Below are 13272 nucleotides of genomic sequence, written 5' to 3'. Positions count from 1 at the left end.
GCATTTCCTGGTGAAAACACTGACCAGCAGCTGATAAAAGCATTTTACCAAAGCAGCACATTCAGCGTTCTCATTAACAAGAGAATTTCTATGCAAGACAGTGCCATCCAATGCAGAAATATATCTAGAAACTCACTAAGAGATCACATGGGTGGTGGTAGATCTGCAGAGGCTTTGATCAAGCAAAGCACAATCTAGGAGTCACATTTGTATTAGAAGACGACAATAGTATCCATGCTAAGACACTGTTCTTGCTCTGGGTAAGTTCTGCTGCTTGACATCATCAGCTCCATTTCACACACCAGATAATAGTCCCTGACTCTACTCCAGCTTGCTCCTGCAACCAAAAGTCATTTAATTCCCCTGTATAAACAAAAGTCAGAGTAAGACTCACCCACAATTACACACAAGCTAATGACATCAAGCATCAATGCTAAGCAAAAACTGCTTAGCACAGGACCTAGCTCAGGAAGACAAAGATAAATCCAAATGCCAAAACAAAGTCTTCAGAAATTCTTCCCGTGCTTCACAGCTGAAAAGTCACTACAAATGAACGGATTCTAGAAAACATTCTATGAAGCCACCGCATGGAAACCTAGTAATTCTAGACCATCCCAATGCATGCACAAGGAAAGGGCATGAAGATCGGTGTAAGGGGAGACTTGGCTTCCAAATCAAGTCCCTCACAATGATTTACATAAATAATTTGCTATGTAAAAATTTAGTGAAAGGAAAAAAAATAGTCAAGAAACATGGTCACAGAGACACTTGGTATATAGAGAATAATGGTTCTCTCTTGTTCAGCACAGTAAAGTCTAGGACAGCAATTCCTCACAACTGAATCTCCCACATAATCACAAAAGGTTTTTATCCCTTGTGTGGAGAGAGGAATTTCCTTTGGAAACACAAAGTATTCCTGCTTCAGGACATGCCCCTGCATGTGCTAGTGAGACAGGCATACAAACTTTGCTAACAAATTAAAGAGAACAAAATACTTGGTTTGGGTTGGGGTTTTTTTTTGAGAAACTCAACACTCAAAGACAAGTCAAGGGGGTTTTTACTGGCTTCTGGATAAGGCCTTGTGGATAATTTAAGACAAGTATTTCTGACACGGTCTGTCAAGATTTCAATTTTTAAAAGCTACAAGTGAAAGGAAAACCAGCTTAACTGGTTTCCTAAAATAACTGATCAATTCAACAGCAAACAATGTGCCTGCAAGAAAATGGGAAACAAGAAAAAAAATCAGTCTTAATCTTCAACTTTATAAACTTTTGAAGGGCTGTTCTCTAGGACAGAAATACTCATGGAACAATAGTTGCAGAAGTGCTTCTATACCTTGACAACAGAAAAATACTGGGCTCTGTGAAGAATTCACTGTAATTTCCAAAATGTGACAGCAAAAGACATGGGCAAACACAAACACCTGCACCGAGAGCTAAGAATGGTCTTCAGCAGGGAAGTAGGAGCCAGTTTCCTTTGATAACTAGTTTCAGTAAAAGTTAAGACCATCGAGAATTCATTCAGACAATCATGTCTATAATGTGCTCTCATTACAGATCTCAACAGGAACCTTATTCATCTCCTGAATTCCCACTGACTTAGCTGGCATGTGTACAGGGGATCTCCCCTGAACAATGCTCAACAGATTAGTATGGCTTTGGCATGATGCAAATTTTCTCTGCAGCACTGCAATTTCACTCCCCCAATACATATTCTACATTCAGTGTAGTTTTCTGTCCCAAGTATTACATATTGCTCAATTCCCAGGACACTGATCAACATTGTCATGTGGTCAGATGGAAAATTTGTGCAAGGGCTGCAGTAGGATAAAGCAAGAGGACTGATTAACCACAGTATTGTGCCCTACTCCTGACTTTTTATCCCCCATAAATGAAATCCCGGAATCAGCAAAATTCATCCGTCAGCTGTTTATCAGTTCTCATACCCTGAGGACTGAATCTCCTGAAGTTGAGATGTAAGGGCTTCTGAAATTCTCAAGTATGCCTGCAGACTATTTGGAGACAGATTTTCCTCAGTCATCTGCTAGAAAAAAGAACTTGTCATAACAAGCTTCAGGATGACATGGAGTTCAACCACTAAAAGGCAAAGCAAGTCTCCCTGCCACAGAACTGCTTGGGACCTACAGCACGGGACTCGCCTCATTCTGATTCTCTCACAGGAACCAAACTGAGCATCAGAACCTGAAATAAAATTCAAGCAGCTTTAAAATGAGCCAAAATATTACAGAAGCCAAACTTTCCTTCTCAACAGTTAACTCTTACAGATATCTGTATCTACTCTTATCATATAATGTGCATGTAACAGCCCATTTTCTTCACTGCTCAGTGTTTCAATGATCTCCCTTCACCTTCCAGAAAAAAAATGAAGTAAAAAACAATGTCTTCACCTTCCAGTACTACTAACAGGAATTTAGCATATTCCTCCCATGAGCTAGTCCTTTATGTTCAAAAGCACTCAGCACACATCATTTTAGTCACCTTCTCAAAGGGGATGCACATCAGGTACAGTCCATTCTTAATTAAGATGATTCATGGTGGGCACTTCTTAACAACACAGAGCTGCAGAAGAATACCCAGAGCAAGAGAAGACATTTTAGGGAGCCACCTACCCCTGTGGAACTCCAGTGTCTAATATTTTTTCCAGCTTCTGTACAATGGATGTCTCTAACCCTAGTCAGTTCTTCCAGCAAAGATTCTCAACTAGGGTTATACAGTGGGAATCCCAAAGCAACAGGCTATGTACAGACATATCAGCATTCCCTCCAACAGAGAGATGAAAAGGAGAAAATTCCCGAGGATGTGTGTCCTCTGCTCCATTTTCTAAATCCCAGCCTCCCCCTTGCCTTGGAATGAGCTCTACAAAGCAGTATCTGTTATGTACAATAATTTCAGCTCCCTTCCTATGGAGAGTTTCCCCTCAAAAGCGAAAGGCAAATCCCGGGACAGAGGCAGGTGCTGGGGAGGGAGTGGTCGCCTTAGGATGAGTCGCCAGAAGCAAGAGAGCCAGCAGCTTTCTTCTTAGGGCGGGCTTTTACACTTCTTACTGGAAGCTGAGGAGAAAGAAAAAGAGGCATCTTAGGCTAAGTTTGCTTTAACGTGTGTCTAACAGAAAGATGCAAGGATGCAGAATGAAAATAGGGCAAAACAACTACAACATGATGACCCCATCCATGTCATCTGTAGTCTCAAAAGGGTATTTAGCCATTCCATTGGGTTTTGGTTATTAAATGAATCACTCAACATATCCATGAACAGCAACCAGGAGAAGACATTCTAAAACAGGACAGGAATGGTAATAAAATTGAAGTCAGCTGTCAGATTATACAAAGCAATACTTCTAAATGGTAACATTTACATAACACTTTACTGCTATAATTTGTCTGCTTCTTGACTGCCATCACCAATGCAGTCCTCTGAAAGCTGCAGAAACATCTTGAACTAGTTTGAAACCTAACCTGTGTCTTTCGTTCTATTTATTGACAAGAGCACATTTATATATCTATGATGTATTCAGCCCTGGCAGGCAATCTCAGACATCTCAGTCAAAGACCTCCTACAAATCCTAGATCTGAACCAAAGATCCAACAGTCCAAGTACAAAAAACAATGTCCCCGCAGAAGGTTTTATCAGTATTCCTGTATTCAAAATAAACAGCACAGAAGAGTTGTTTCTGTCTTTTCATAATTTCACTTCAAAAATTCCTCATTTGGAAGCTTGGAATCAACTTTTTATCCTCTCATTTCCCTGCTCCTGTCTAATATGCTAGAGAAGAAAGCAGAAGGGTCAACTCAGAAGTAAGCCATAGGCATCTGAAAAAGATCCAGGCTAATTTAATAGGCATAATCAAAAGCTAACTGGACATGGTCCTGGGAACTGCCTCTAGATGGCCTTGTCTGAGCAGCAGGGTTGGATAAGATTTATTCTGAGGCCTCTCCCCCTCAATTATTCTGTGATTCTGTTACAAAGAGTACTAGTCCAAATTATTTAATATTTAGACTGAATACCTCAACAATGTGAGCCAGACATATAGCACTCTTCATCTTAACAGGATCCCAACAAAAATGGAGAAGCATTTTATCACGTATGAATCAAACCATAAGAAATGTTCAAGAGTCAAAACCTGGAAAGCAGCATCTCAAAAAGCATATTCTACAAAACACACCAATAGCTGAAAATAAACAAATAAATAAAAAGGTTGCTAAGCTTAAATGGCTCTCGGACACAATGGCATTTGTTTTCCTGTATGACTTGTTTTAATACTAAGAATTCAGCCAACTCCTGTTCCAACTGAATGTCTGTAAGTATCTTGGATTATCACATGGGATATATGAAGGGGACAGACTTCAAGACAAACTTCCAGTGTCAGCGGGAGTGGGGCAGGTGGGGAATGGTGTGGAAGGGAAAATTTCATTTTCCCCGTATCTAATATGCAAAGTCAAAGGGAGGCCTAAGAGGGTACAGAACCACTGCACTTTAGATGAAGACAAAGTGGCTTTGCTAGGGACAAATGTCACAGTACATACATTCACACTGTAAAGGACAGGAAAGAGGATATAGTCAGCAAAACCTGTTAAAAATATCTAATGGTCCACCCTCCAACACAAAACCCGAACGAAAGAAAAGCTGGGTCCTGGCCTATGACAGAGGCTTACCAGCCGTGATAAAAATACAATACTAGAGACTAGTACAGCAAGTAGATGACAAGTCCTCCAATATAAGACTCATATAGCAAAGACTTAGTTCAACAAAGTTTACACATACAGCTTTTAAATGCACTGAGACTGAAGCTAGAGCCTTCCAACAAAGCTCACAAATCAACGTCTGTGTTGGAAATAATCTGTACACCAGCTCACCTCAGCTTTCACCACCTTTTTAGGAGTTTTGAGACTCTGTGTACGTTTAGGAAGTTTGTCTCCTGCGTCTTCATCTGATGGGTCTGTTCTAGTATCTGACGGGGCTCCATTAGACCTATGTGCCACACTGCTCTCCTCTCCTGAGGAGTAACAGGAAGCTAAGGGACAAGAGAGAAGGTTTCAGCATGTATGTTTAAAGAATCACATGAAGCCTAAAATGGCTCATCCTGAAGGACCACATGAAAGGGAAATGTCAACAATCCTGAAGAAGGATAATCCAAGAAGCACAGAGATGGATCAGTAAATGGGAAGGGATTTGGGAAGACACTACAACTTCTCTCCGATAATTTGGAATCTTGTACTCCTTCTGAGACCCAAGGCATGACAACCCCAGGGAACCCCCCCTGGCTTGCCATACGAGGCCTTGTACAATGGCTGAGCAGGGCTGCTCTGTACCTGAGTCTTCAACGGTTTCCAGAAGACTCCCACCAGAGGGGTGCAGCTGCGGCTCACGGCTTCGCATATGCACAGTATCTTCATCTCGGATCAAAGTCAGATCCTGCATGCTGAAACTTCGAAGCTTCTCAGATAAAACTCCCTGGCCCTAAGAGGACATAAAAATTAGGGTGAAGGGCACTTCACCAAGCTCATCTCACATGGGATAATTCATACCGAAGAGGAGGAAAGGTGCCCTATTGCCCACTAGGGTAGCCTGAACAAAACAGAGAAGGGGAAAAAGTCTGCTCCCTAGACCAACAAGGAAGAGATTAAAGCAAAATCCATTCCACTCCCCCTTCACTTTTCCTAAGTCAAACGATGGGATTAACTGCAAAGCTAACTGGAGAAAAGGAAAAGTAGATTGGTGCCAACAAGCAGGAGTATCCCTAACAGACTCACAGCACTAACTGCTGGTACACAGAACTAAATTTCTGGGGAATTCCTGAATGTTACAGAACATGTAGGCATTACCTTTGCAGCTGCAGTAACTGCTGCATTGGCAGCAAGGTTTAACCCTCTCTTGCCAACTCGCATCATCGTTTCATAGCTCTTGTCACAAGCCTGAGTAATGTATTCATCAATTTCCTAGGAAGGCAATGTGGAACATGGCATTTAGCTACTCATTACAAAGATGATCAAAGTCTCCCCATCATCACCCTTAAAAAAGCAAAGCTCATCTGGACACTTTATTTTTCACCCAGGCTCCAAGCATCAGCTGCCATTGATCACATAACTGCAGTTCCTCTGCTACTTACAGAAAGCTTGCAAATACAACTTTTCATTACAGTATGCTCTTTCCAAATTATAAATGAAACAAAGCAGTTGCTTATACAGACAACGTGAACAAACAAACTGGCCACAGGACATGCTGCCCTATCATGATTCAAAAAGCTTAACTACTGACAGTGACTTTAAGGGCTCATGACTCTGGGTTAGCTAAACATGCTTTCTAAGCATTAGGCAAACTACTGGCTACATTACGATTTTCACTAAGCTGCAGTATGACATGGTTGTCGGAATCAGTCTATATCCACTGATGTCAGCACAAGCACGATTCACGCGTTTCAGTTTTTATTGTGACATAACTGAATCAGAAGTCAGTCAGCTCCCAGACAGGTCAGTATCTTCTAACAACAAGCAAGTACCTTCTCCTTATTGGAGAGCGTTGGGTGCACAAACTTCCTGTAGAGGACACTGGAGCCCTTGGTGTAAGGGGAGAGCAGCCAAATCACAAATGCGATTTTCAGCTCGAAATAAAAGGGAAACCTGAGAGGAGGAGGGAAGAAAAATAAAACGAAGATAGAGAAAGATGGGAGAACTGGAATCAAGATCAGCACAGAGACAGATGGAAATTACTGACAGAGAGCAGCACAGGCAGAAAGAGCATAGGCAAGATAAAGGCTCAGAAACAAAAGAATCAATTTATCAAGTCAGAATAGCAGAACCCTCTTTAGAATCCTAGGACATACCTTCTTCGAGTCTCATTTAGTCTTTCATCCATAGCCATGAAAACTCCATAAACAGGGCATCTCTCAGCCCTGCAAACACACCAAGTTACAATCTGATAGCTACTCTCATTATTCTGGTTTGTTCAGAGTATCTGGTGGATGTTAATACTACATTAGATTCCCTTATCATTTTCCAAAATTTTTAACTACATATCTCAATAATGACAAGTTCCTGCTAAGGCTGATGGCTGTTTCTGAAACTTCCAGTAGGTACTCCTCAGAAAACACAAAAGGAGGGCCAGTGTCAATGAAAAAGTGCAGGCAGAATGTCTCTCATCTCTAACCCTTACCCAGAAAAGTCTCTGGGAAGATACAATAACAGAAATTGAAACGAGTGAATGCAAACTCTCTACTGACTCTATTAGTATTAAGAAACTTTTCAGTGGTCTATTTTAAGTACATGAACAAGCTATCGCTCCTGAACCTTTTACATATTTGTCTGCTTTTCAAAGTTTATGCAGGAAGAAGCAAAACTGCTGAGAACTTCTGTAATGCATGTGTAGACATTTCATGATTCTTAAAAGAAGAAACTCTTGACTAACACTGTTTCAGAGATGTATGCAAAGCTCAAACACTAATACAATAAAGAAACTGCAGACATCCTGTTCCAAAGGTTCAGTTAAAGCCCTGTAACCATTTGTCATTTTTGGAGGCTTCCACATTGCCAAGCATGACATACAGCACTGCAGGGAGTAAGAATCTGCTTCTCTCAACTCCAGTCCATCCCACCCTGCTCTCCCTAGTGGAAGTTCTTTATGCAAGCCACTCACAGCACAGATACCCATGGGATCTGCTCCTTCACACAACAGGCCGTCAAAGCAGAACCGGTCCCTTCCTTCTACCATTTTGTTTTCTAAGTGTCTTTTAGACCAGCATTTTTCAAACTTTACCAGTTCACATTAATAGCTTCTCAAAAATATTTTTGTTATGAATGGATGAAGATCCTCTTAAAAACACTGTGCACTTATCCTAACTTTGCAAGTACAGGAGATGAAACAGCTAAGTACCCACAGTAGCTACAAACTTGCTGACTTCATAGGCATTGAAAACTCCTAAAGGAGAGACAGTTTATTCTTAGCATCCTAACACTACTCCTCTCTTCTTAAAAAAACACAACAAAACAAAACAAAAATCAGCAAAAAAAAAAACCCACGCCACCAAAGAACTCACCAAGAAAGAACAATGTCTGTGAGTGTTTCTGCAGTGGTGAAAAAGGCAAACACAATCCAGTACATCATCCACTTCACCTGCAAAAGAGCAGTCACTCAATAGACCCAGAAAAAAAGTGAAATGTCTTCTAGGTAATAATGACTCACCATCTCCACACATTAATATGAATTCAACAAGAAGCATACATAATCAGTAATGGAGAGGGTCACACTAAATGGTACATTATAGCCTGGGAAAACATGTAGGATTAATGTGCTCTAAATAGATAAATGCATACAGATACACTGATGAATGTATACCCTGTAGCAACATCATGATGCAACAGTGTTAAGGTCTCAAACAAGCCATCAGAAAAGACTAAGCAGTTCACTTTTAGTCCTTCATATATCATTATTATTGCAATAAATATATATACACACATGTACAAGTTTCAACTGTAGCCCTGTATTTCCTGATGTAAAGCTTTTCCTTGGGGGGGGGGGAAGAGAAACAACAAACCAACAGATATATTACTTTGCTCTAACCCAGTAATAAGTATTCTTGCTTTATCCATTATAACAGCAATTCTTTTTCCTTTTTAAATAAAGGCTGAGAGAGGCAAAAAAAGCAAAGATCATGCTGCAGCAACCTTATCATCTTGTTTAAGGTTCTGACTATATATATAGACAAAGTACTCTGTGCTATTATGGCAGATCTGTAGGCCTATCCTCTATCTTCCTACTTCCTCACACTTTTATCTCAGGCAGCATTTCTTTCAAAGCAAGCATAAAATAATTCCCCCAACAAACACACACTCACGTTCTGCTGTTTTAGTAACAGGTTTCTCAGCTACAGGCCAATTATTCGTAAAGAGCAATCAGCTAAATAATAAAACCTGCTCTCTTATAAGGTACAGTTTTTCAGGGTGATGAGACTTACAAACAAACATAAATAGCAGATAAAGGGAAAGAAGAGGACACCTTTGCTAAATGTAATTTAACACTTAGTGTCATCAATTCCATATATTCAATCCACACACTAATCCAGATATTAAAATTAATTAACGACATGTTGACAATCGGTGCTACAGCAAACGATGTAAAAGCAGGATTTCCCCAAACTTGCATGTGTTGGAAAATCTGGTGATTTGCTCTTGAAAGACCCTTCAAAACTTTTTCAAAAAATAAAATTAAGCTGCCTCCAGCCCCTCTTAACACAGTGGATGGTTTAGAAGATTGTGGCTAGTAAACCAAATTATTTCCACTTTATTTGTGATTTTTTTTTTCACAACAGAAGGTAGCAAAATCTGTATTGGATGGCTCTCTCCTGCCTTTTTTTTCCCTTTTATCATCAGTTTGGACAGGATCAGGTGTCATTCAGTTGATCTAAAGCAACTCTATGAAATGAATGGTTAACTCTTCAGTGCAGCAACATAAATCAGCTCTTGTATGAAAAAGTGTGTGAATAATGATAAATCAAGGTTGGAAAAAGGGATCTCAAAGGGCAAGACATTTCAGAGAAGCTACATACCAGTAAATCTTACTTCAGCATTAGGCAAAAAAAAGGCAATAATAATAAAAGCAATTAGCAGACACATATATATACACACATGTAACAAAATGAGAACTGTGGGGTTTTTTTAAGAAAACAGATTTCACAAATGTAGCAGAACCCTTAGGTTTCCATAAGCTCTTGATATAGTGTTACCCTTACAGATATGGTGTATGAAATTTCTAAATGGTTTCTAATAGGTCTAAAGAAACACTTAAAAGAAACAAAATTGTCAAGGATAAAAAGGAAGGGACTCTTGAGGATTAACGGTTAAAAGAGAGGAAACAAAGGATAAAAATAAATGGTCATTTTTCACAATGAGGAAAGTTACCAGTGGAATCCCACAGGAATCAGTGTTGAGATCTGTGCTGCTCATCTTCATGAAAGATCTGGAAAAGGTTGCGAATCATAAGATGACAAACTGCAGAAGATATTTTTCTACCCAAGGGATTAAGTATGAGTTGATTAAAGAATTCTGAAAAGGATCCCAGTTCATCTCCATTTTGTCTCTAAATGTGATTAAATACAAAGCAATCAATGAACTTGCAGTATCTGCTTTTTCTGAGTGAAAACTATTGTTTATATAAATTAGCTGACGCCACTCAGGAGGGGTCACTGTAGGCAGCCTGATGAAGCCATAAGCTCAGTGCTCATTAGACTTTTTTCACTCTGCTAACAGAATGCTCAGGAGTATTAGATCATGAACTGAGAAGAACAGAAAACATTGCTTTGTTACTGTTTAAATAAACTGAATGTTCACCTTTATGGTACTGAACACAGATCTCATACCTTCTGTCTCCTTATGTCATCCCTCAGCCTATGCTCTATAAGCCAAAGACAAAAAGAAAAACAGCTCTTAAATAAATAGGATCCAACTTCTAGTTTTGCAAGTCCCTGAAGTGCAGATGACCAGAAACCACAAGATCAGAAAGCAGAAGCGAAGAATCACTGGTTTTTTTTTACTTATGTTAGGTTACAAACACCTTCCAAAAGTCAAACCAAGCTGGGCTGTTCTTGTTTTCCAGTCCACTAAAAGTAGTCAAGTCTTTGCTGCTCAAGTTGATGATCACTAACTTCAGCTACCTGCACATACATAGCCTCCCTGACTTGCACCAAGAAGCTAAATAAACTCAGCAAATGCAAGAGCAGAATGGGAATGTAGATTTGACCAAAGCTGAAGATGACACATAAAAACAAAGGAACTGCTTTTAGGATAGTCTGAGCTACTAGAAGCATTTGGCCATAGCTGCTAATGAACATAGCATAAATTTGCATCATGGTGGTAGAGAAGAGCAAGTTTGCACTGCACTCTGATGCCACTGGTGAACTGTTTGTGGTAGCTTGGTCTGTGTCAACTCAAGCTTCAATACACCACTTTAGCACCTCTAAGACCTTTCTCTACCACCTAACCCTAACCAATGTTGGTTCTTAAGCAGTACGAACAAGCAGTAGTACATAGGAACAGCTGGCTTTGAAAATGGACAGCACAGCATTCAAGTTTTCCACTGACTTTTCACATGAAAAACGCTTTGAACAGCTACTGGCCCCATTTCATATGTTTAACAAAATTGGTTTTCCCCCATCTTTCCACTTACGTTGCAAAGGAAGAAGCCCTTTGAAGATAAATGAATTAAGCAGATGGCAATCCATCATCTAAGTGCTTACTTCTGATGTAGTCAGAAATAGGAGAGATAATACATAAGATCAGTTTTAGCAGTTCAAATACATTTTCTTGAACCAACTCCAGCATTTTTTCACTGAAACTGAAGATAAAATTTGTTGCTGCAGCAATCCAGAATTATCTCCTTCAGGAAAGAATTCACTAAACAAACCCCAAAAATTAATGCCATACTTTTCCACATCAGCTAGTGGGGCTTACAACCAAGCGATCAGTTGATATTGTTGAGACAACTTCATGAGGCTCAAGGACTGCATCTCATTTCTATTTGTGGCTGACCCATCTGAAGTGTTCCAGGCCAGGTTGAACAGGGCTTGGAGCGGAGCAACCTGGGCTAGCGGAAGGTGTCCCTGCAGGAGGGGTTGGAACAAGATGAGCTTTAAGGTCCCTTCCAACCCAAACCTTTCTGTGATTCTATGACTTTTCACCATCAGATTAAGAAAGTCTAGCAGCTACTTAGGTAGCACTGACAAAAAGAAAATCCCATCTATGCAAGGTTTACATTCTACAAAGAAAGAAAGCATTTATGCACCCCAACAGCACCTACCCACCAAAAATAAGCAAGTTTTTACTGTAAAGAATGCCAGTCGTTTGTAAAAAATGAGGGTTTGTGAGATTTTTTTTTTTTGCCCCACCAAGTTCTCAAGAAAATGATTCAAACCTTTGAAATCTGCCTTCAAGTTCAGATTCTGCAAGTGGAATACAATCATTCTGTTACAGACATTCATGAATCAGCATAATATTCCAGACAAGAAATACGCATTTCATGCAACAAACGAAGGTTACTGCAACTGAAAGGAAGGAGGTGAGGAATGCCAGAGAAGACAATACTAATATACTACTTCATATATAACTTCAGAGGTAACTATGAAGTCAACAGGCTCATGCAGTTATGTCAGTTTCTTTAGTGCTTTCTTTCCAGTTTCTAATGTTATTACTAATAAAATGAATTTTAGTAGGGTTCACTGTACTACTGACTGTATCTCTCATCCTCACTTAAAACCATTTATCCATTATCCATGCCTCCTGAACACTCACATTTCAACTTCTCTGCCGAGACCAGTATTAAAACTAAAACCGAACCCAACACCTCAGCCAGATGTTGTAGCTTGTAAAGCTGTCCACTATGAGCAAGATTCACACCTCAGCTAGCATCTCCTTCCCAACCTGTGGGCTGAATTTTAGCCAGTGCACAGGAAACGTCTAGTCAACTCTAGAGGGCTGAAGCAGCATTAGCCAAAACAGGTCTATATCTTACAAAATTTATTGTTGACATGTCATTTGGCAAGGAGCAAACAGAGACAGGTGGATGAAGAGTCTCAGACTGCACCACAAAGCAATACTGACAAATTACAGCCTATTCACCCAAGGTACTTCTTAATCAGGTTATGCCTTGCTCTATACAAACAGAAACTTGTCCCACCCGCAAGACATATAGCTCGTCTCTGCTGATCGACCTGGAACACTCGTTTTAAGTACAGTAATTGCAACAACGGTGTAGACACAGAAAGGGAAACGATTCCAGTAGGGGAAGAGGATGAAGTCTTGATCAACAGAAAACACAGATCGCAAGCAAAGTTAATAGGAAGACACAAACCAAACAAGATTACTCAGCCCTTCGGAAGAAAACAGAAGCGGTACTAACAAAGCAGTAAAGGACATAGAGCAAGGATAGATTTACAGGGAAGAACTTGTCCTGGACTTTCATATGCCTCCAGACAGCAGTGTTTCCCCCGCTTTCCCCTCCTCACTCAGCATCTCCTGAGAAAAAACAGCCCACGTTTGCGGTTCGAAATTTCCCATTTTAGCAAGCGCTTCCTCGGCAGCTTCTCCAGCGAGGCTGCGGCCGGGGCGGGCGCTGCTCCTGCACGGCGACCTCGTACTCACATATTCCTTCACGTTCTTCGTCTTCACGGCCTTGTACGAGGAGTACGCGGGGTAGAGGGTACCGAAGATCAGCCTGCGGGAAACACAGACCGCTCAGCGCTCCCGCGGCACGGCCCGCGGCTCCCGCG

The 13272-nt window shown here is 40.5% G+C and overlaps 1 protein-coding gene across 1 annotated transcript; it reads right to left on the bottom strand.

Moving 5' to 3' along the window:
- Positions 1-2660: 2660 nt before the first annotated feature.
- REEP2 (receptor accessory protein 2) lies at positions 2661-13213 on the bottom strand. Its single transcript, XM_009073906.1, has 7 exons — positions 13145-13213; positions 8050-8126; positions 6517-6637; positions 5843-5956; positions 5330-5477; positions 4874-5031; positions 2661-3070 (listed from the first exon to the last, which is right to left on the bottom strand). Exons 2-7 carry the CDS (start codon positions 8115-8117, stop codon positions 2996-2998), a joined length of 684 nt encoding a protein of 227 aa, XP_009072154.1. The 5' UTR covers positions 8118-8126; positions 13145-13213; the 3' UTR covers positions 2661-2995.
- Between the last annotated feature and the right edge of the window lie 59 nt (positions 13214-13272).

The sequence above is a fragment of the Acanthisitta chloris genome, unplaced genomic scaffold (assembly GCF_000695815.1).
Source record: "Acanthisitta chloris isolate BGI_N310 unplaced genomic scaffold, ASM69581v1 scaffold10484, whole genome shotgun sequence".
NCBI lineage: Eukaryota > Metazoa > Chordata > Aves > Passeriformes > Acanthisittidae > Acanthisitta > Acanthisitta chloris.
This window is presented reverse-complemented; position numbering and strand designations above follow the sequence as displayed.